At 42.6% G+C, this 25,287-nt stretch overlaps 1 protein-coding gene across 1 annotated transcript in view; it reads left to right on the top strand.

The window, feature by feature from the left end:
* The window catches only part of ICMT (isoprenylcysteine carboxyl methyltransferase), a 36,022-nt gene extending 12,569 nt beyond the window's left edge, over positions 1-23,453 (top strand). Inside the window, exons 3-5 of the mRNA XM_085878235.1 lie at positions 4,173-4,342; positions 16,531-16,748; positions 21,984-23,453. Coding sequence (XP_085734361.1) covers positions 4,173-4,342; positions 16,531-16,748; positions 21,984-22,163 — 568 coding nt within the window. The 3' untranslated portion in view covers positions 22,164-23,453. The remainder of the gene's footprint in view (positions 1-4,172; positions 4,343-16,530; positions 16,749-21,983) is intronic.
* Positions 23,454-25,287: the final 1,834 nt, after the last annotated feature.

Genomic DNA, 25,287 nt, shown 5'->3' with positions numbered 1-25,287 from the left:
CTCGGAAAGCCAAAACAGAGTCTGAGAAGGACATGGCTAAGAATATTAAACATAAAAGCAAGGCTTTCTTTAAGTTTATCAGAACTGCAATATAGAATATGAATCTGTAGAATATGTTTATCAGAAAAGAACAGGTTACGACCAGTGTGGGCCCATTGAGGAATAGCATTGGGAGAGTGATGAATGATGAAAGTAAGATGGCAGGCTTATGAAACAGGTATTTTTCTTCAACTGTGACAGAAGAACAGTCAGGAGAATTGCCAGTAGCTGAGAGTATCTATCAAGGAGGTGAGGAAGGGCTTTTACAGAAGATCCAAGTTGGAGTGGAGGAAGTAAAGGAAGAGCTTGGTAATCAAAGAGAAGATAAGGCTCCGAGTCCAGATAGTATGCACCCGAGAGTATTTATGGAGGTGGCTGAGCAGGTAAGCGAGATGTTAACGGATATTTTAAATTGTTCCCTGGAGTCAGAACAGGTACCGGATGATTGGAGCAAATGTAACACCATTATTTAAGAAAGGATCCAGAGAAGAATTTGGAAACTATAGACCTGTTAGTTTGACTTCAGTTGTGAGGAAGGTGTTGGAGACATTAATTAAGGACCAGATGAGGAACCATTTAAATAAATACAAACTAATTAAAGGTAGTCAGCATGGGTTTACCAAAGGTAGTTCCTGTTTAAGAAATCTTTCAGAGTTCTATGAAACAGTGTCTGATTGGGTGGATGAGGGAACTGCAGTGGACATAGTATATCTCGACTTTAAGAAGGCATTTGATCAGGTCAGGTATGGGAGCATGCGCCAGAGCAGTGCATCGCTATGTTCACTTTCCACCGGTACTCCAGGGGCCTCTGGCTGGCCATCCCCCAGGCAGATGCCTGGCCATCCCCATCTCCTTGAGATGCTGATCAACCTGCTGCAACCAGGAGGAACGTGGTCGGACCATTGGCCTCCTCCACTCACGAGGCTCCCTCGCTGAGAGAATCTGGTAAGCAGGATCAGCGTCAGGAAAACGACCGACATGCCCATACAGCCACAGCTGATGAGGTACCACATGATGATCTGATGAGGCATTTGATGAGGGACTACATCGGCGGTTGTTAACCAAAGTGAGGGCTTGTGGAGTGGCTGGTCAGGTAGCTCATTGGATTGCAAACTGGCTTAGTGGTTGAAAGCAAAGAGTGGCTGTGAGTGGGAGGATGTCTTGCTGAAAGGATGTAAGTAGCGGGGTTCTTCAGGGATCAGTACTCGGCCTATTACTATTCATTATTTCGCAGAGGGGGGTGGTGATCAGATTCCGGAAAGTATTGATACTTGCATCGATTTGGAAAAAGATTGGCAGATGGAATTTAACTTGAGCAAGTGTAAGGTGTTGGGGATGGGAAAGAACAATGAAAATAGAGATTAGAGGATGTAAGGGGTAATTTTGGAGCGAGTCATACAGGAGAAGGATCTCGGGGTGGTAATAGATATGGGAGGTAGGCAGGCAGCACAATGCCAGGCCGCTGTAGGTAAAGCAAAGAGTGTTTTTGGCTGTATTTTGAGGGGGATAATTTATAAATCAAAAGAGGTGGTGTTAGCATTGTACAGGAATTTAGTGAGGCCACATCTAGAATATTGTGTGCAGTTTTGGTCAACACAACTCAGGAAGGAAGGACACAACTCAGAATGGTTCTGTGCAGGGCTATGAGAATGATTACGGGCCCAGCTGGACTCAGCTACGAGGAGCGGATGAAGGAGACAGGGCTTTATACACTAGAAAAGAGGTGGTTACATTTATATAATGAAAGGTACAGACAAAATAAGTGCAGATGAATCCTTCAACAGAGTAGACAGTGATAGAACCAGGGGCCATAGCCTGAGAGTAAAGAAGAGGAGCGTTAAGATGGTAGGAAGGCAGGGGACTTTTACTCAGAGTGTAGTTAATGCATGGAATGGCCTCCCTGGAAAGGTCGTGGCAGCAGAAAAAGTCGATAAGTTTAAATTATAATTAGATAGGAACCTGGGAGTTATGGAAATAGGGGGGTATGGGGATGATGACAGGACTTGTAGGTAGTTTGAGCATTGATGGGTGATTGTGTGCATGTGTATGGAGTGCTGTTGGTGGGGGTCCTGTCATGGGGTATTGTGTGGTTGATGTTGTATGTTTGTAACCAAGCACATGCCCCCTCCCCTGAGGGAAAGAAGAAAATGAAAAAATATATAAAAACTTAAAAAGTCAACAAATAAATCAGTAAATTTAAAAAAAAAAAATTTATTTTTAAAATTGCATTTTCTTCCTTGGATCTTGTGTTGATAAATTAGTATGGTGTTCGCACAGGCATCATGGGCTAAATGGCCTCCACGTGTGTTAGATTTCCTTGTATTTCTTTTGATATATTAATAACATAAACAATGTATTTTACACCCATTACTCCCTTACCCCCTATTCATGTCCCTGCAACAATATATTGTTTCATGGAAGGGGGTGGAAGGATCTCTTTGCTATAATGTAGTAAGAATAGTGTGGACCGTGTGTTTGAGTAGGTCAGAATTACTCTTGTATTTGGGATCTGGCAGGGTTAAGTCATCCGTAATATGTGCACTTTTGTGGCAGTGATTGATAGCAGAGCAGAACAGGGCTCTGCTATCAATCTGCTATCAATCTGAACCCTGTTCTGCTCTGCTATCAATCACTGCCACAAAAGTGCACATATTACGGATGACTTACCCCTGCCAGATCCCAATTGTATGGTGTAAAACCTCCTGCACAGGTGAGGCCAGGAGAAGACTTGGGCACAAAGGTACAGGAAAATCATGCTTTTAAAAGGAATCAACATGGGTCGTTTGGTTAACAAGAAAACTCCAGGCTGTGTCATTACCATAAGTTGCGGAACCCTCGCTGAGGACTGAACAATTCCATGAGGTGTCGTTCCCAGGGCAGGATAGCCTAGAGGATGGCGCCGCCCATAGACTGCGGGCAGCCAATATGGGACCAATTGCCCTTGAAGGCAGTCCCAAAGGAGGAAAAGGCTGTGTCCGCACATGCGCTTAGGAGTTGGACCTTGAATTTCAGTGGAGACAACACCCCTTACTCTGTTTCATTGGGGGAGGGAGAGAGAGGGGGAGGGAGGGAGAGAAGGGGGAGGAGAGAGAGAGGGGGAGGAGGGAGGGGTGCGAGCGAGGTAGGAAAAAAGGGGGGGTGGATGGGGAGAGTGACATGTCACCAAACGTCCGAAATATTAAACCATATGAATTGGACAAATGAGCCCTTTTTTGTTGCTTTTTTGAAGCAGTCAGAACTGCTGATAAGTTCAATTCTGGAGCTTAAGTTTTGTAATTGTTCTTAGTTTAAGAGATTCTTGAGGTTATGGCATGTGCTGAAATGAAATAAAGCCACAAACGCCGGTGTCTCCAACGTTTATAAGCATTTTGCAATGTGTCCAGTGATTCATATGCATGATGATCAGGCATTCAATGATATGTGTGAGGAAAGAGAGAAAAAAATAGCATTGAGAAATCATTGCAGCCTGTTCCAAGTCAAGGCATGGTTGAGCAGGCCAAAAATCATGCCGAATGAAGACCCCATCCAGGTAGAGTGAGGCGTCTGAGGACGCGCATAATGAAGGATATAATTAAATAAGGCCATTAATTATCTTCAAAAGGGGTGTTTTAATTAACCCAAACACCCAATCTTCAGCCATGCACTTCCTTGGAGTTTTCTTAGTGTGCATGCAAAGTTTCAGGCTGCTCAGTTACATGGTTTTGGAGTAATGGAGGAGATAAACACTCATTGACTGACGGACTGACTGACTGACACACAATGACATTTATTATTATAGATGCGGTATTTTATCTTTTTTTTTTCTTTTTTCCCCCCTAAATTCTGGATGACTTGTCTGAAAGGAAAGAAAAAAATTGCCATCAAATATCTGTACTTGTTTTCATTCTCTGTCAGTGAGTAATTTTTTGAGGGGTGTCATGAAGGTGTGATGAATTAACCTGCTTCCTTTGGCAAACCATTTGTTTTGAGTTTGCCCTCCAGACCTTGTTAGTATTGGTTTGACAACCCATACTAAAAATCTCACTCGTGGAGAATAATATACTTGTGGAAAATTCCAGATGGCTTTTGCATGATTGTGTTCTTTGTGTAAATCATGATGGGCAAGCTGTTGTGTGGATGTGTGCATTTGTTAGGTATCTTTGCTCGCTGAGCTTCTTCCATTACTCTGAGTACCTTGTGACTGCTATCACTAACCCACGGAACCTCACACTGGACTCCTTCCTGCTGAACCATAGCTTTGAATACAAGCTTGCAGCAATCTCATCTTGGCTTGAATTTTCTCTGGAAAACCTCTTCTTTCCTGGTAGGTTTACCTTGCTTTCCCTCCCTCCCCCAAGATGTTATACTGTTGGTACTCTGCAATTATCCCCTAATTGATGCCAGGCATGTCCAAGTGCTTGAACATGAGCTGTTGCAAGCTGTCTGAAATTACCTCCGTTTATGGCACAGATATTCTCTTAAATTTCATTTGATATTATGGGAAAGACTGATGACTGGAATAAAGAAAATTCACTTGGTTTGGTACAACCTGCTGCTCTTCCAAAAATAATCTTGGAACAAGACAGAGCAATTAACAATGCAGAGTTTTGTCAGGGTGTGTAGATTGCAGCCTTACTGTACATCTGAGAACCAGTGTGGACTCACTAACCCACTAATTTTGCTTCTTTACTGTGCGTTAAGCTAAGTTCTCAGCTCAGAGGTACTAGGAAAGCATGATGGGCATATGCACACAAAATAATATGAAAGCATGATTTGCTTATCGTAAAAAAAATTGATGATGGACTTGATGGTGATCAAACCATTCTGGATGACGGTAATGTGGGGAGAGCATATCTGTGATGTATGGAAGCCAGTATCCTACTTGTCCACTGTAAGAGAATAGCCGTGATCAAATCCAATATCCTACTTCTCCATTGTAAGAACATAGCCATGATCAAATCCAGTATCCTACTTATCCATTGTAAGAGCATATCTGTGATGTATGGAAGCCAGTTTCCTACTTGTCTACTGTAAGAGAATAGCCGTGATCAAATCCAATATCCTACTTCTCCATTGTAAGAACATAGCCGTGATCAAATCCAGTATCCTACTTATCCATTGTAAGAGCATATCTGTGATGCATGGAAGCCAGTTTCCTACTTGTCTACTGTAAGAGAATAGCCGTGATCAAATCTAATATCCGACTTCTCCATTGTCAGAGCATAGCCGTGATCAAATCCAATATCCTACTTATCCATTGTAAGAGCATAGCCGTGATCAAATCCAATATCCGACTTCTCCATTGTCAGAGCATAGCCGTGATCAAATCCAATATCCTACTTGTCCACTGTAAGAGAATAGCCGTGATCAAATCCAATTTCTACTTCTCCATTGTAAGAACATAGCCATGATCAAATCCAGTATCCTACTTATGCATTGTAAGAGCATATCTGTGATGTATGGAAGCCAGTATCCTACTTGTCCACTGTAAGAGAATAGCCGTGATCAAATCCACTATCTTACTTATCCATTGTAAGAGCATAGCCGTGATCAAATCCAATATCCTACTTATCCTTTGTAAGAGCATAGCCGTGATCAAATCCAGTATCCTACTTATCCATTGTAAGAGCATATCTGTGATGCATGGAAGCCAGTTTCCTACTTGTCTACTGTAAGAGAATAGCCGTGATCAAATCCAATATCCGACTTCTCCATTGTCAGAGCATAGCCGTGATCAAATCCAATATCCTACTTATCCATTGTAAGAGCATAGCCGTGATCAAATCCAATATCCTACTTATCCATTGTAAGAGCATAGCCGTGATCAAATCCAATATCCTACTTATCCATTGCAAGAGCATAGCCGTGATCAAATCCAATATCCTACTTATCCATTGTAAGAGCATAGCCGTGATCAAATCCAATATCCTACTTATCCATTGTAAGAGCATAGCCATGATCAAATCCAGTATCCTACTTGTCCATTGTAAGAGCATAGCCGTGATCAAATCCAATATCCTACTTATCCATTGAAAGAGCATAGCCGTGATCCAATCCAATATCCTACTTATCCATTGCAAGAGCAGAGCCGTGATCAAATCCAATATCCTACTTATCCATTGTAAGAGCATAGCCGTGATCAAATCCAATATCCTACTTATCCATTGTAAGAGCATAGCCGTGATCCAATCCAATATCCTACTTATCCATTGCAAGAGCAGAGCCGTGATCAAATCCAATATCCTACTTATCCATTGTAAGAGCATAGCCATGATTAAATCCAATATCCTACTTATCCATTGTAAGAGCATAGCCGTGATCAAATCCAATATCCTACTTATCCATTGTAAGAGCATAGCCATGATTAAATCCAATATCCTACTTATCCATTGTAAGAGCATAGCCGTGATCAAATCCAATATCCTACTTATCCATTGAAAGAGCATAGCCATGATCAAATCCAGTATCCTACTTGTCCATTGTAAGAGCATAGCCGTGATCAAATCCAATATCCTACTTATCCATTGTAAGAGCATAGCCGTGTTTAAAATCCAGTATCCTACTTGTCCATTTTAAGAGCATAGCCGTGATCAAATCCAATATCCTACTTATCCATTGTAAGAGCATAGCCGTGATAAAATGCAGTATCCTACTTATCCATTGTAAGAGCATAGCCGTGATCAAATCCAATATCCTACTAATCCATTGTAAGAGCATAGCCATGATTAAATCCAATATCCTACTTATCCATTGTAAGAGCATAGCCGTGATCAAATCCAATATCCTACTTATCCATTGTAAGAGCATAGCCGTGTTTAAAATCCAGTATCCTACTTGTCCATTTTAAGAGCATAGCCGTGATTAAATCCAATATCCTACTTATCCATTGTAAGAGCATAGCCGTGATAAAATCCAGTATCCTACTTATCCATTGTAAGAGCATAGCCGTGATCAAATCCAATATCCTACTAATCCATTGTAAGAGCATAGCCATGATTAAATCCAATATCCTACTTATCCATTGTAAGAGCATAGCCATGATCAAATCCAATATCCTACTTATCCATTGAAAGAGCATAGCCATGATCAAATCCAGTATCCTACTTGTCCATTGTAAGAGCATAGCCGTGATCAAATCCAATATCCTACTTATCCATTCTAAGAGCATTGCCGTGATCAAATCCAGTATCCTACTTGTCCATTTTAAGAGCATAGCCGTGATCAAATCCAACATCCTACTTGGCCAGTTTTATGCACTTTTATTTCATACCTTTGTAGTTCATTGCATCCATAAGGAATCTTCTCAAAGAAGTAGGAACAGGTGAAATAATGTAGAGGTACAAGCTCCTCAAGGAGCCTGAAGGCCCTGTCGCACCTTGACGGTTTAGCCAGCGTATGCCGACGTATGAAAAATTTGTCTAAAACGCTGGCACACGTCGAATACGTATGGGTAAGTTTTGTATACGTTAAGAGCACGCTGGCATATGTCGTAGTATGCTGGCATACGTCGTAGTACGCTGGCATACGTCATAGTACGCCGAGCTGTTAGACAAATTTTCCATGCTTGAAATTTTTAACGTATGCCAGCGTATGACTCACACGTTCCGCATAACGCTGGCCATAAGTTGTAGGCACGTTACGCGATCCTTGACACACGTCGACACACGTTACTTGTAAGTTATTCATAAGTCGAAACACGTCGAGGTAATGTCTCGCATACCCGAAACTTATTTCTAACCTATGAGTAACGTGTTGTAGGCACGTTACGCGATTGTTGGCACACGTCGACACACGTTACTTGTAAGTTACTCATAAGTCGAAACACAGTCAAGGTAATGGTTAGCGTCAGTGTTCCAGACTCCCTGTTTTTTGTTTTTTTTCTTCGGTATGACAGTGATGTTGACACTTAGATTTCTAGTGCGGCTATAATATAATATAATTAATAGGCTGCTGCTCAACGATTTAAATCATAACCGCACTAGAAATCGAAGTGTCAACATCACCGTCATACCGAATTTAAAAAAACAAAAAACCAGGGAGTCTGGAACACTGACGCTAACCATTACCTCGACGTGTTTCGACTTATGAGTAACTTACAAGTAACGTATGTCGACGTGTGCCAACGATCGCGTAGCATGCCTACAACTTATGCCAGCATGTGCAGAACATGTGTCATACGCCGAGTACGTCGAGAAATTTTCAACATGCTGAAAATTTGTCGACGTATGCCAGCGTACTACGACGTATGCCAGCGTACTACGACGTATGCCAGCGTACTACGACGTATGCCAGCGTGCTCTTAACGTATACAAAACTTACTCATAACGTATTTGACGTGTGCCAGCGTTTTAGACAAATTTTTCATCCGTCGGTATACGCTGGCTAAATCGTCAAGGTGTGACAGCGGCTTGACACTTCGATGTCTAGTGCGGTTATGATTTGAATCGTCGAGCCGCAGCCTTTTAATAGGCTACGCCACGTGATCGTCGGCGATACGCTGCCGCGCTATGCATAAGTTAGACTATCGTTGGGCATAGGTTGTGAACGCCGACAACACGCTCAGCATTCGTTGGTATAAGTGATGTATATGTGATTGAAACGTTCCGTGTACGTTACTAATACGTTATGCATACGTCCAACTCGTTATGAATACGTCCAAAACTGGAAAAAACATCAATAGTTCAGCGTACGCCAGCGTTTTACATACATTTTGATACCTTGCCATACGCTGGCTAAAACGTCAAGGTGTGACAGTGGCTTTAGATTGCTGCAGAAAAAATGGGCCAACATGAAGCTGTGAAGTTAGATGTGATTGGAAAGAAACTAAAAACTATCGTGGATTTTCTTATGAGTTCACCTGGAACAAAGTTCCGGAAGCTTATGGGATGGTGCGTTGTCCATCCATCAGTCAGTCTGGCCATCCATCCACCCATCTGTCTACAAATACTTGCAACTTCTTCTCTGAAACTATACACACAGTCGTGGCAAAAAATATTGGCACCCTTGCATTTTTTTTTTCAAATAACTCACAATTTTCTCCAAAAATATGTTGAAATTGACAAAAGTATTTAGTCTCCACAATTTTTTATTTTGCTGTCAATATTACAGAACCTTTGTTTTTGATTCAGAACTTAAAATATCATTTTATATCAGAAGATAAAAAGAAATGGCATTGACAAAATTATTGACATCCTAGACTTAATATTTGGTAGCACAGCATTTGGCCAAAATAACTGGAGTGAAGCACTTCCTAGAGCCATGAATGAGCTTCCTACGCCTCTCGACTGGCAGTTTGGCCCACTGTTCTTGTGCAAACTGCTCCAGTTCTCTGAGATTTGAAAGGTGCCTTCCTCCCAACTGCAATTTTCAGATCTCCCCACAGGTGTTCAATAAGATTTAGATCTGGACTCATTGCTGGCCACTTCAGAACAGTCCAACGTTTTGGCTTGAACCATTCCTAGGTACTTTTTGAAGTGTGTCTGGGGTCATTGTCCTGCTGCAAGACCCATAACCTTCGAGGGAGACCCAGCTTTCTGACACTGGGTTGAACATGGTGCTCCAAAATGCCTTGGTGATCTCCTGATTTAATGATGCCATGCACACACTCAAGGCACCCAGTGCCAGAGGCAGCACAGCAATTCCAAAACATAACTGAACGTTCTCCATGTTTGACTGTCGGGAAGTTGTTCTTTTCTTTGAACGCTTTATTTTGTTTTCTGTAAACATAGAGATGATGTGTCAAACTCCAGTCAGGCTATCTTGTCTGTCTCTCTCTCTCTCTCTCTCTCTCTCTCTCTCTCTCTCTCTCTCTCTCTCTCTCTCTCTCTCTCTCTCTGTCTCTGTCTCTGTCTCTGTCTCTGTCTCTGTCTCTGTCTCTGTCTCTGTCTCTGTCTCTGTCTCTGTCTCTGTCTCTCTGTCTCTCTGTCTCTCTTTCGGTCCTCCTGAGTATCCTACCATAGAACCCCCTTTCATTGAGTTGGCGACAGATGGTGTGAGTTGAAACTGTCATACCTTGTGTCTCAAGGTTATATTGAATCTGTTTGGCAGTTCATTGAGGTGCTTTCTCCACCATTCGAACAATCCTTCTCTGCTATCTGCCATCAAGTTTTCTCTTGTGGCCACATCCAAGGAGGTTGGCTACAGTGCCATGGGTCTTAAAATTTCTGATAGCATTGCCTACGGTGGACACAGGAACATCAAGGTCTCTGGAGATGGACTTGTAGGCTTGAGATTGTCCATGCTTGGCTAAAATCTTGTCTGACCTCCTTAGACAATTCTCTGGTTTTCCTTCTTTTCTCCATGCTCATTGCAGTGCACACAGTGCCATAAAACAGCAGAATGACTCCTTTTGTCACTTCAAACTGATTGAATGAGTGATTTTTTATATTGCAGGCACATGCAACTCACAACAGGTGAGCTCAATTCCAAAGTAAAGGAGAATCACCTGCTTGAAATTTAATTATTTCTCACAACTTCTAAAAGGTGCCAATAATATTGTTACGGCTGTGGAAATTCGCAGAGCACCATATAGCTCCTTAGATCAGTTATGTCGATAAGTCTGTGTTCAGATAGATTTCCCCACCGATGTTTAACGGGCAATTATTCTTGTGCAGGGCTGTGATCTTTGAGTTAGCTGTTTTTTCTTTTGCTATCGTTATTTTGGACCAACCGCTTCACAACAACCACCTCCACCACCAACATCGCTCTCGCAACCGCTCCACAACAACCCCGATCACCGCAACCACCTTCTCGTCAACCGGCAACATCCCCACAGACAACAAACAGCCGCCTTCAGAACAACCACCTTAACCACAACCACACCACACTCACGACGACCACAAAACGCCAGCCACGCCACCATGACAACAACCACCGTAACCACCACCGCATTGCCACCTCGGCACACGGTTGCGAGAAGCCTGGCATTCATCGGGGGAAAGCAGACGATGGCCCCACCCACCAACGAGTAACATCTGCGCCGGCCAACGCAGCAGGAGAATAACCCAACACCAAGAACTATAAAGCGACACGAGTTATGAAGAAAGGAAAAGAATGAGAAAGGCCCCGATTCGGCAAGGAAAACGCCCTGCTTCTGGAAGTTTCACGCGCGTGCTGGAAGAGGGGGGCGAAAGGGAGGGGCGAAGCACCGTGGAGATAAAAGGGCGTGATGAACGCAAGCTCTTGACTTTGCTGGAGGTTGGGAGGTGTGTGGAGGAGAGGAGAGAGTGTCGTGTCAGAGTTGTGGGCAGCGTGTGGAGCCGCGGTAGGGAGCTGGAGAGAGAGGAGCACAGCGGAGCCAAGGCGCGCAGCCTGCCGTACCGTACTTTACCGTTGGTCGTTGGAGAGGGGACATCGAGGGTCGCCCTAGCAAGTCACCACGAGGGTGAAGGTAGCCAGCCCGGTCTCTCTGAGCCTTTGCAGTCCACACGGCTCCGTGCCTATAAAGACCCCAAGAGGTTCAGTCTACCCCTCGTCTGTCCTGCGGTTTTTCCTTATTTCTTTTGAATGAACGTTGTGGTGCCATGTCCATAAGTAGAACTGTTAAGTGTGTACATAATAGATAGACGGTAGTAGCTCTTTTGCATTGCTTTTGTTGGTTGTATACTTGTGTGCGTGTTCGGCCTTGCATACCTGCATGACTGCATCACTGTTTACGTGTGCTTTGTGAATAAATGTGCTTGTTCAAATGTTAACCCGTTCATTGCGTCCTTTCCCTAATTGAACTGCCATATTGCACTCGGAATATCGTTGGTTGTTAAATAACCGATAATAGAATCGGGTCGAACGGGGCTGCACTAAAATACCCCGCTCGGTTATCCCAAAACAAAGCGAGCTGCTTAAGCGGCTCGTTTCCAAGCGGCCCCGTTGAGGTACAGTCTCTCGTTAGTCTGCCCGCGCGATTAATTAGGTATATCGACAATTCGGCGATTGACCCTGTAGTGCGCGGATAGAATATTGACTAGGCTGTGGTGTGCTTAAAACACACCCGTGTCTGGTTTTCGGCGTTGATCCGGAAAGCCGCGACTGGATTGTCCGTTCGGTGGGCGAAGTGGCCGCTATTGGTTAAACGTGGTCGTTCGCACGCCGGCAGGCGGGAATCGACAACAATATTGTCTAGGCCATTTTAGGATTTGTGTGTGAATAAGCGAAGATTTAGTATTTTTTTTCAGCTTTTTTGTTTTTATTCCACTGCAAACCAAAGAAATACATATGTGGATACTGAAATATTTTTTTAATTTCAACAATTTTCTGGAAGAAATGGTGCATTATTTGAAAAAAGCGCATGGGTACCAATATTTTTGGTCACTACTTTACAATTTTAATGAAACTTTACCACAACCTTCATCACCCTGCATGTGCTAAAGTTTGTTCATGGCATTAAAAAAAATCATGGTCTGAGGTGGTCTACGGATGGAGTTTACTGGGGTTCCCTCCCCCCCCCCACCCCAAGAGGTATTTCTTTCTTCTCAGAAATGACACACAATTCCGATTAACCTTGACCACAACCTTCATCACCTGTGATAGGGCTCATTCCGTGTCATTCCAGCCGGGGGTTGCGGTGACCCCCTCAGATTTTTCTGAAAGAATTCTCAAAGCTACCTTAACATATATGAGGAAGGTTTGCCAAGTTATATCTCAAAATTCCAAGTAGGGTCCAAGATATGGCCCTACAAACACCCTTGGGGTGTTTCAATTCTGGCAGTCGCGAGTTGCAGATTTATATCTGAAGCATTTTTGGAGGGCTCTAAATTCCAGAGTTTTACAAACAGAGTTCTGACAATTCACACAAATGGTGTCTATTAGTGAGGCTTTCAGAATCTGACATAAAAAATGTTAAACTTAAAATACTTTAAAAAGAAAAATACCCTCAAACGTAGTGATTTGTAACATGCAGTCAAAAAAAATTGAGTTTTCAAATTGCTGCCAACAGTCAAGTTTATTCATCATGAAGAATTTTGTTGCCTGATTTACATAATCTAGTGGCTGGATCATTTACACAAGAAAACTGAAACCTTTTGGAGCAAAATCTTGGGTGCTATAGGTGTCTGAACTTTGCTCCAGACTCAACGGCACTGAAATTTACCCCGGTTTTACCCCAAGTGTTCACCATGTTGACAGTTACACAGGTCTTTTAAAATTTTGTCACTTAAAGACACATACATCGGCAAACTGTGGTAGAAAATTCAAGAGTTGTTCTCAATCCCTTCTATTTTTAAAAAGGCCCACTATGTTAAAAAAAAACATGTTCGATGAAAGATGTAGAATAAAAGCAATAGGTGTGCTTTTGCAGTGGAAGCCATGCCAAACATTCATAAGTTGGCACCACAATGATCAAATTGTTGTGTTTTTTGGTCAGAACAAGTATGTGGTTACTTTAATTTGGCTCACATTTTTTTAAAGGATATTTTAGTTTAAGGCCGCCGCCAATCTCAACTACAAATTAAGACACATAATGTGATCACAATAATCACCATTATAAATATTCATTTGCATATCTCATTGTTTATCTACTGAGTGTACATTGTACAAAAGTCTACATCCATTTGTAAATGTAGGTACAATATCTGATTCAACTTTTTTTTCATAATTTCATATCAAATTGTTTGGACAAATGTACTTGGATCCATTGTACAATGTGAACAGTGATTAGTTTTATAATTGCCAGGATATAATAAAATGTAACAATGAGCATTGGCAGTTACTACAGGGCTGTGTATTAGGTTAAAGCCTAAATAAGATAGAGTTGTGCTTCATGCCTAAATTTGGAAATGATTTTGGTACACTTCTTTAAGCTTTACTAAACTGATTTATATATTGTTAGATTCCACTTAAGTCATACTTCCTTACAATATCTTTATTTTTTCTATATGTTTGTTAGTAAAAATGTATTTTTTTTAAAAAATAGCTTGTGGGACTGCAGAATCATTAGAAATTGATGCATTTAAAAAAATTTTTCGTTTAAACCCTCAGGAGAATGACACAAAACCCTTAGGAGAGCCAGAAAACAACATCTTTCTAATCTCAGGTCTGAACTCTCAAACCTCTCTCCCTTCTCCAAATCCTAGTGGTGTCTAATCAAATCTGTTTCTGGTGGATGTTCTCCTCCATCCCTCCCTTACCTCAAATGGCCGCAATGCTGATGCCACACGTGAAATGGCTGAATGCCTAAACTTGGTGTTTGCATCGAAATCTTGTGTCCCAAACCCATCGCTTTCTACACCAACCCTACCCAGTCGCACCCAACTGTCCCTGGACTCTGTGTCCTTTTCTTCTGACAAAGTGGAGAATTTGTTGTCAAACCTCGACTCAGATTCTGCAACCGGCCCAGACAGCATCAGCGCACGTGTCCTAACAACTTGCTCCTCTGCTCTTGCTCACCTTCTCTCTGTTCTATTCACCCTCTCATTTGCTCAAGGTCATCTGCTATCTGCTTGTCAATCAGCAAACATTACTGCCCTACATAACTAAGGTGCAAAAACAGATCCCTGCAGCTACAGACCAATCAGCCTTCTCCCAATCATCAGCAAGGTTATGGAATCCATCATTGCTTCAGACATTAAATCCTTCCTCTTCTCCAATGGCTTGATGTCCGATCATAAAGTAGGTTTCAGACCAGGTCACTCTACCCTGGATATGCTGCCTCTGTTCTCCCAACAATGGATGGAGGTACTCAATGCCGGACATGAAATCAGGGCCATATCCCAAGACATATCACATGCTTTTGACATGGTCTGGCACCCTGCCCTTCTCACCAAACTCTTCCTACGGTATCCAATGCCATCTCCACTAATGGCACGCAGACTTCCTCTCCTGTCGCAGCCAACGTGTGGCCCTAAATGGAGTTTTTTCATCCCCTCTTCCTGTCCAGGCTGGAGTTCCTCAAGGCAGTGATCTGGGCCCTGTTCTTTTTCTGGTTTTCATCAATGATCTCTCCGACTCTCTGGAAAATCCTCTTTATCTCTTTGCTGATGACTCCACCCTCTGCCATACCATCTGTCATCCCTCAGACCGGCAAGCCGCAGCCTCTTCGCTCTCTGCAGATTTGGGTAAAATCACAAACTGGTCCAACACGTGGAACATGTCTTTCAATCTTGAAAAATCTCACGCTCTCACTATGTCTCTCTGAAAGGACCGTCTGGAACCCCCCCTTCCCCCATCCACTTTCTCAACAATCCTCTTGAATAAGTCCTTTCATTCAAGCTTCTGGGTCTCACTATCTGCCATGATCTTTCCTGAGAAAGCCACATTTCCAACCTGGCCTCCAAAGCCAGTCGCCGATCGGGAATCCTCTGTCGTGCAAAGTCCTTCCTCGGCCCACCTGAGTTCCTGACCACAGACCAAGCTTTCGTCCACTTGATGGAGTACTGCTCTCCCCTCTGGGCTGGTGCTCCTGCCTCCCACCTTTCTCGGCTTCACGCTGTGGAAACCAAGGCATTTCTGATCATTGGCATCTCCTGTGATGAGGCTGAATATTGGGCCCCCTCTCACTCTCTCACTCTCTCACCGCAGGCAGGTCGGTGGTCTTTCTGTCTTCTACCATCTCCTCTCCGGTCTCGCCCTCCCCCCCTGCTCTCTCTGCGATTTGTCCCCACCATATTTCTGCAGGGCGCTCAAGGTCCGCCAACAACCCCTTTCTGGGAAAAGTACCAAAATCACGAATCACGGCTCACCTTCACTCTTTCATTCCTCTTGTTTTCCGCCTTTGGAATAAACTCCCTCACTCTGTTCAATCACATTCTTCCCTCCAGGCCTTCAAAACAGCTGTTCACCACCACCTCTTATCGTCCCCCATCCAAAACCTTGATCTTTTATACCCCCGTTAATCCACCCCAAACCCACCTCCTTCAAATTCCCTGTTTTTCTTCCTGAAAGTCCCTGTAATATCCATCTTGTATACCCCGTGTTCCCTGCCCCATCCCTCTCCCTTCCACAGATCTCCTAATGTCTCTGTTCCACACTGTTTTGTCCTTCCCACTCCCGCCCCTCTTGTCTCATGCCCCTCTTGCTGTGTGTTGTGTGTTCGCTCTCATACGAGCCTTGACAAGGTATTAAAAAAAACAAAAGCACTGAAGACCTTTAGGGACCTTCACCCTTTAAGACCTTTTATACTCCTTTGACCCCGAGAGCCTATAGACCTTTACACCCCTTAAGTTCCTTTAGACCCCTTAGACCTTCGCACCATTTAGACCCCTTACACCCTTCAGACAGATTAGACAGCTTAGACCCTTGACCACTTAGACCACTTGGACCTTCTTATGTCACAAATGAAATTTCAAATAAATATAATATCACCAATATCACAAATAAATTTGTAGAAAAGAAATGTTTGTATTATGGTTGTCCACTATTTAGTATATCCCCCCCCCCATCTTTGGTTGTCTACTATTTTGAAAAAAAACCACATTACTCCCTGCCAGACAGAATTTTTGCCATGTTCCAACATCCTCATTGCACTACCTAACCTTCATCTAGTGCTTTAGTTGTAACGCAGACTATTCTTTACTTTCACAGTACTCAAGGAGAATCAGTGGCTTAGCATCTTGGGCTTGTTCTTGGCTGTATCCGGTGAGGTGCTTCGTAAGGCGGCCATGCTGACAGCCGGCTCAAACTTCACCCATGTTGTTGCAAGTGAACGAGCATCTGGCCACGTGCTCGTCACTCGAGGGGTCTATTCTGTGTTTCGGCATCCATCTTATGTGGGGTGGTTTTACTGGAGTGTCGGCACGCAGGTTGGTATACCCGACATTGGCATGCTTTCCTTTTCGGAAATATTTCTTTTTAGTCCCCTAACGGTTTCATCGGAGGGAAAATACAGGTTTGCCCTGCCGTCTGTCTGTCTGTCCATCCGTCCATCCCACCTGTGGTTTTTCAGACATTTTTCCCATACCCTTTAACATATTCAACTGAAACTTGGTGCATGGCTTTATTGTGATAAGTTGCAGAACAAGTTCGAGTCTCAGGGCGTTTCATCAATTTTTCACAATTATGCCCTTTTTGGACTGAGAAAATGCCACATCGGTAGGGGTTATACATTATTATACAATTCTCGCTCTTGTTGCATCTGTTGTATGAAAAACTGGGAAAAGATGATTCAATCAATCTTTAAAATGATTGCACCTTATCATTTCAGTTTATTAGATTTTAAGGAAGTTAAAGAGATCCCACAACATTTGACAAATGTGTTCAGTGTTCACCTTGCCTTTAGGTTGTTCTGTTTGTTATTACTGTGTAAGCATTAACTTTCAAAATGACGTATGAATGCTAACGAGGCTTTTCACGCATGTATGCGCTCTGTGTGTATTTTCAGTGACTCACTTCTGCCAGCACAGGCACTTTTAACCTGCCATTGCTTTGGTTAAATCTGTAATTCAAATAGTCTTTCAAACATATTGTTGCGGGCCGGCGGGGTCGGATGAGAAGACCACTAGGTGGGGGAAGCTACTTCGATTCCCACCAGACTCCCCGGAATTGTAGGCCATCGCTCACGGATAATTCCGTGACGCGGCGGGTCGCTTAACCGACTGTGGATGCCAATAACTCAACTGCGTGACCTGGGGCCCTCTTGTCTATGGAATCGGGTAACCTAATTAACCACGCGGTTTAACCACCGGGGAACCACGCCCTCGGTACACCTTGTCCAAACCGGATCACTCTACCGGATCAGATGCAGCTGAGCGGCACTGCCGAGGACGTACCGGCTAAAGTAGGAACGGATCGTTGGGAATAAAGACCCGTTAAAACTTAGATCTGAACCATGCTGGACCAATGAGAGAAAAGACAAAGGTGAGCTGGGAACATTTCTACAACAATTATTTATTAACAGCATGTGGCACAACAAAGATTTATTGGGTATGTGACGCAGGGAAAGAGGAGAGAGGTGTGGTGGGTGTGACAATAATACAAGCAACTTACTAAAGCAGACACGGTGCAGACTTGACCTGAGATTATTAACAGTAACAACAATAAGGATCTTCTCCAGGCTTACTTAACAGACAGGTACCAGCACACTCAGACACACACACAGAAAAAGAAACCCCAATGAAAAGGGACTTTTGCAGCCAGGGAGGGAGGGAGTTGAAGTTATAGTTTTCGGTACCTGGGCTTTTCGGAGGAGGGATGCTCCATGGTGCGGTACCCAACAATAGTCGTGTTGTTCTGGCCACAACCGCACATGAGATCGTGTTCTGAAGGAGGAGCTTGAGTAGAGAAGGGTGGAGCAGGAGGCGGGACCGGGCAGGAGGAAGTTCGTGGAGGCGAGACGTGGGCGGAGTCCAGAAGGAGGAACATTCCGCGTGAACACCCACACCGAACACAACACTTGTCAACACCACCCTTACACGGAGGATTTCTCTGTGTTTTATAGAGCCCGGAGCGCGGGGGAGGGTCATGCCGAATCCAACGTCATCGCCTGAGTCAGCGTTCTGACTGGCCCCGACCCCTCATGTGGTCCGCCAGCCTGGGCCGGGTTTCGGGCAGATGCCGATCCAGCCCGCCCACCTGGGTGCTAAAGCGTACGTGGCTCGCCGCACATGTCTGGTTTCGGGTAGACGGTGGAAGCTCAAAGCGCTAGTCCAGCCCAAAGCTCACGTCGCGGATTTTGCCTCAGAAAAGAAAAAGAGTGGGGATGAAAAAAAGAGAAAAATCATTTAATAACCTATTAGGCCATCGCAACGCACTCCCTTGTCTTCCCACTAAACAAAAGGAAGGGGTCTATCAACACGTATATTAATGGCATAACTGTCTCGGGACACCGATCTGTTGTTTGCATGCAGTTCTGAGAACCGCAACAATATTTATGAGCATTTAAATGAAAGAGTGGCAATCACTACCATGACTGAAACCAGTCTACCTGGTACATCTGGCTCTCATGTAAATATATCTGGCACAAGCTTTGTGTATTTTCACGTCACGAAGATGTCCTTTGTTGAAAAGTTAGTAGCCATTACTTTATTGATAACTAGCAAATACAACCCCCTTTCTCGCCGCCCGTCTTGCCATGTTCTGTCGACTGGACGAGGGCCATTTCAATCTTGCGTGCTCACCAGGAACATTCCCGGCGAGATGCGGTTGGTGCTATTAACGTCCCTTGCTCGTCCCCGCATCACGCGGCTCAAGTACAGCCCGAGCCGTGCGGCACACCTCTGTTTCGTGGCGAATTGTAGCGATGCAGAGGTATGAGGGGTTGCGGGAATATTTTTTCCATGTGTTGGAGGTGTTGGTGGTCGAAGTGGTGAAGTTTTGGTAAGCAAGGGGGTGGGTGAGCAAGATGAGATGCCGTTGGAAATTGGCACGCAGATTTGAATGAAATAATGATGTGCCATGTGTGTGCCGTATAGTTTGTTTGTTCTAATGTTTATTCTCAGCCACGCGAGGCTGCGTGGTGTGTTTGTCATTCATATTGTGGTGTGCTTGCTTGCATAATTTGTACCATGGCTAAAAGGCAAGGGTTGGAATAGAAATCAGAATACAAGATAAAGATATAGTTAATAGACTTAGCTATAAGACCCACGCAATGCACTTCGTCCCGTTAACCTATTAGACATGAGGGGAAGGTTGAACTGCACGAAGACCAACAAAATAACTGCCTGCTGTGTGTGGTTGCCCTCGCAGTCCTAATTATTAGCCCCCATTGGACTTAGTCCGAAACGGGGGCTAATGGATTTGATCTCGATTTTCATGTCCTTGCATGCGTGTGTGCATGCGTCCGCAACCATATCTCAGACATGTATGGACCAATTTTATTTGTACGTAGCACAAAGAAAACACATGATGGTGTACATATGCATGTCATTTTTCATTTTTTGACATCAGATCCAAGAGGACCTAAGGGCGGCCATTTTAGTTGTAAAAAAAATAACAACCCGGTGTTGAACAAGTCCTCAACCATTTCTCTGACATGCATGGTCCAATTTTGTTCAAACTTGGCACAAGCACAGTACACAATGGCATACATTTGCACCTTACAATATTTTGCGATCTGATCAAAGATGGCCGACTGGTGGACTGGCGGCCATTTTAGTTGTAAAATAACCCGATGTTGAACATGTCCTCAACCATTTCTCGGACATGCATTCACCGATCTTGTTCAAACTTGGAACACAGATAACGAATCATGGCTTACATAAGCACGCCATTATTTTTTGAGATCAGATCCAAGATGGCTGACAGGCGGCCATTTTGGTTGTAGAATATACCTGATGTTGAACACGTCTTCAAACATTTCTGGGACAAGCATTACCGATCTTGTTCGAACTTGGCAGACAGATAACGAACGATGGCTTACATAAGCACGTCATTTTTTTTTTCAAGATCAGATTCAAGATGGCTGACTTGCAGCCATTTCAATTTGTTGAGAAAAACCCTGATGTTGACTATGTCCTCAAACATTTCGTGGACATGCATTTACCGATCTTGTTCAAACTTGGCAGATAGATAATGAATCATGGCTTACATGAGCACATCTTTTTTTTTCGAGATCAAATCCAAGATGGCTGACTGGTGGCCATTTTGTTACTTAAATGTGTTCCCAACCATTTCTCAGACATGCATGGTCTGATTTTGTTCAAACTTGGCACAAGCACAGTACATGATAGTATACACATGCCCCTCCCTTTATGTTGTGATCTGATCAAAGATGGCTGACTGGTAGACTGGTGGCCATTTTAATTGCACATAAATATGGGCTAGCCTTTTAACTCCATTTAACAAAATTACTAAAACAACGGGGGCTATGACATTTTATGTCCTTTTAAAAATTTTTACTTGTTTCACCTGCACCCGTATCATCGAATAGTTTCTTAGGAAGAAGCTGTTCACACACACACACACACACACACACACACACACACACACACACACACACACACACACACACACACACACACACACACACACACACACACACACACACACACATTGCAGTAGTCTTGCAAGACGAATTAACTACTATTAAACAAGACAATACCCAGAATAGTATCCTCAGCTTTGTAACACATCCTCTCAGACCAAAGAAGATGCAATCACATCTACCATATTATATGTGACTGCTACATGATCACGCACATACTGAGATGTACGCCCGCATAATTATGAAACGGCAATCGGCCTAATTGAATAAACCACATTTTACTTTAACAATGACTAATTCCACGAAATAAATGACTAATTACCCCCATCTCCCATCCCTTCCCAAGCACGATAGCCACAGATCTGGAAAATCTGTAAATTATGATTATTTCACCTTCCTCGTATCACCTTTCCTTTGGGTTTTTCAAGCCTCTATTTGTTGAAATATTAAGCCACAACCCACCGACACCTCTGAGATCGCAAGCCATCATACTTTTAAAATTTTTCTCTCGACTTCAGTGGTAGTGAAAATGTTCTGCTTCTTTGCCCTGATCAAGCAAGACACTCTTTAAAAGCATTTTAAAATGTTCCTCTTTGTTCTGTACCCCAATAGCATGTCTTCCTCAATCTCCATGTATCCATGCTCAATGCACAATCTGAGCATGTCTTGCTCAATGTCCATATATCAATGCTCATTGCATTTCTAATGTTCATTTTGTCGGTGATTGCACTCATTCTGCACTGTTTACTGCCAAAACTTTCTGCTTTATCTGTTGAGGATCATGGCTATGCATTAAGACATTAAGATTCTGGAAATGCAAACAGTAAATTGGTGATCATATTGTTCTGCTTTTTCTGTATTTGAGTTCCAAAATGACTGTTTGATAACTAGCAGCATCCCTTGTCTTTTCCTTTGTTTTACTGAATGCACATTTAAAAAAAATGCATTTCCAGATGTCTTTCAGCAATCATACTTGCTCTTGTTTGCCTGCTTATGACTTTTACATAAGTTTTGACACAAATTTTATTTTTCATACTTTAAAATTTGTTCTTTTTCTCATTTAAAATTGCAAAACCTTTTTTTAACTTTTTTGTTTTTGTTTTTTCCATTCACACAGGTAATTCTGTGTAACCCACTGTGCATGGTTGGATATGCCATCGTCTCATGGCAGTTCTTTCGTGATCGCATTGAGGATGAGGAAATCACCTTGATAAGCTTCTTCGGGGACCAGTACCTTGATTACAAGGCCCGTGTATATTCCGGCCTCCCTTTTATTCATGGTTACAAAGCCATGTAAAAGCGATGTGCAGGGAGCCTTAACTTGCACGTCATTCTACTGTTGGCCACAATTGTGGCGTTTACCTGATGAGTCCAGGTAGAGTGCTGCTTCTAGAATGAGAGGACAGGTGTTTGCTGAGCGGACTTGCTTTGTCACTTAATGCCATCAATCAGCAGAGGATTTCTTACTGGATTTTGAACTAAGCTGGAAATGTCACAGCTTATGTTGGGATATTAATGTCCCTCCCTACCTACCCCAGCAGAGAATGAATGAAAAGAAAGTCGCATTGGAGTATCAATATGGGATAAAAGTTCAGTTTGACATTGACAAAGCCCAAGCATGTTATTTGATATGCTGATTAGATACTTATTCTTCAGTCTTTTAAAGTTGCCTTACTAATACTTCTGGCATAATCTGATTTTGCCGTGCCGGTGCTGAGCTCCTCAAACTCCTCATTTTATTGCATCCCATTATGCAAAGTGACAGTGTCACTGTGTAACATATCTGTTCTTATGATGATTGAGATGGCCTTCATTATTTGATCGATTGTTCTTTATTTCATGGCTTGTGCAATCTTATTTTGTTGCTTGTTTTATCACATTGGTAGCATCAAATCTCCTTTTTAGGGGTATTGCTATTAGGCTTTCAACTTCCTGAACTTGTATATATTTGTCTTCAGTTTTCCTCCTCTGCAATTGGGGTTGGTCTTTTACTTTTTTATGCTTTGCAAGTTTTATACTTTATTTAACAGTGGTTTTTTTTTTTCCTTCAAAGCATTGCACTGTGTATAAAGCAGGGATGATGCTATATATATATATATATATATATATATATATATATATATATATATATATATATATATATATATATATATATATATATATACATACATATGTAGTAGTAACCAAAGTGCTGAAGTGTGAACATCAATTGACTGGCAGGTGTGACGTTTATTATTTTTTTTAATGGAATTTTAATTTTGTATTGAAATATGGCAAACCTTACGACCTGCACTGAATGGAAAAAAAACAGATTATCCTATCGCATACAAAACTGACTTCTTTTGAGTTGTTGCAACCCTGCTCTAAAGCACACATTGTCTTATGCAAATATGTTTGGAAGAATGTCTACTTATGGAGTCGAGGTTATGGTTAAGCTTATTATGTGCAAAGTTCAAGGCTTTGGGTTTTTTGTTTTTTTTTAACACTTTCATGTTGTTAAAGGTTTACCTTTTTAACTCCACAAAGAAATGTGTTTCACATTGAAGCAACAACCAGTTAGAATAAAAACAAATTGATCTACATATTACTCAGTTAAGGAAGTCAAATTTTACCTTTTTGTACATGTCAAGGTGATTCTGAAAGTTAATTGGCACTTTTTGGGATCAAGACGATTGATATGAAAATGGCATCATGGTTTTTAGAGTGTTTGTGGCAACATCTATCTGACAGCTTGTTCTTTGAGAAATGATGTTAAGAGCTGTTCAAAGCATTCTTGGTTTTTCTTAATAGAGCCAAACAGTCACTTGCCGGGTAGCTATACGACATGATTTGTGATGCATCTATTAAAAAAAAAAATGTTCACAAATTCTAGGCTCATGTAAGAGCAAGGAGACAGGTTAAAATGGCAACATGGGGCAGTATAGCTACAGTTGGGCAGAAGAAGAGTAATGAACAGGAGAAGAAAATAAACGAGAGACTGGCCTGCAAGTAAAAGGGTTGGGTTCAGTATATAAGTATGTAAAACTTTAAGTATGGGTTTAGAAATGGGGATGCACAAGCTCTGTGACATGGTAGTGCATTACTTGCTTTAAGTCTTCGATGGAAGAGCATGATGAAACTGTCTCCACAAGGCAGTTCCACAAACGGGAGAAAAGAGGAACAAGAGTGGAAGTGGGCAGTAAGTCTAATTTAGTGAGTTGAATCAGAGGGCTGAGAGAGCATTGGGAGCTATGCCACATGAGGGCTCCGGCACTGTAGATGCCAATAATGTTGACAGCTTTCGATTCCAGAGAATCCACGGGAGATGCGAGGCTGCAGTGCCAGCCCATAAGAGAGATTAGTACTCCATTGAGCTAAAGACAAAGGCCTTAAGGCTATGAGTAGTTCTGTTTTTTCAAGAATGACTTGGAACAACAGAGCATACTCGAGCTGGGGCTGCCTTTGAAGGCCAGCTTTGCTACATGATTGGCCAATGAAAGGTCGTGGCTGATGTTGAGTTTTATAAGTTCAAGGGTCTGAACCTCTTACAATGCCTGACCATGGAAATTAATAATGCAAGTCAATTTATGCTATCTTGACCGGTCGTCAAAGCAGGGTCAAGACTGGACAGAACTTTTTCTTTCTCAGGTGACACACACACACACAGTTCTGTAATTAGTGGGTACAAGGATATGACATGGAAACAGAGAGACTTGGGTTGACTACACGAGATTTGGATGCAATTTTTCAAGTCTGCTGACTGCATGAGCAGATGAGATCGGTCAGCCAAGAATGAAGTTGTCATTGCCTACCACAGGTATTTTAGCAAGCAAAACAGAGTGACATGATCACTGCTCACGATTTAGCTAAAGACAGCACTTATCTCTTGTATACTGTTTAGAGCATACACCTACTTTTGAAAGAAAATCTCCAGTGAATTAAAAATTTTGTGATTTGAATGGAATTCAAACAAACTAATGATCTGAGATTACGTTGTTTGAGAACACTAAAGATTTGATCTCTTTTGTGATGTTGCATTATATGACTGCTTATAACTGGGAATGATATTGGCTGATTCCAGGCAGATGGAAGGTGGCTTAAGATGGACAAATTTAAGAGCCGACAGAAGTAAGTGCAGCAGAAGAAAGTCGGTGTCCTTGAGGCTGTGGTTCAATGGAGGTAAGGTGGGAAGAGAAAGGGAAAAGTCGAATACACAAGCTCTGAAGGCAAACACTGAGTTCAGACATTGTGCATCGTCTCAGTCTTCAGTCAAGCTGTTTATTGTAGCAAAGCAGAGCAAGGGGGGAGCGCACACGAGAGACAGATTTATCAAGGCATTACCAGGACTTTGACAAAGGGGATAGATTGAAGTATTCCACATTAAAATGAACCGGATTGGTTAATTTTTTTCCCTGGCTCACTTATTGGTAGACATGTTGCTT

This window comes from Eptatretus burgeri, chromosome 4 (assembly GCF_056783735.1).
Source record: "Eptatretus burgeri isolate ZD-2024b chromosome 4, Ebu_testis_v1, whole genome shotgun sequence".
Classification (NCBI taxonomy): Eukaryota; Metazoa; Chordata; class Myxini; order Myxiniformes; family Myxinidae; genus Eptatretus; species Eptatretus burgeri.
Note: the sequence above shows the minus strand (reverse complement) of the source record. Positions and strands in the feature narration are given on the sequence as shown.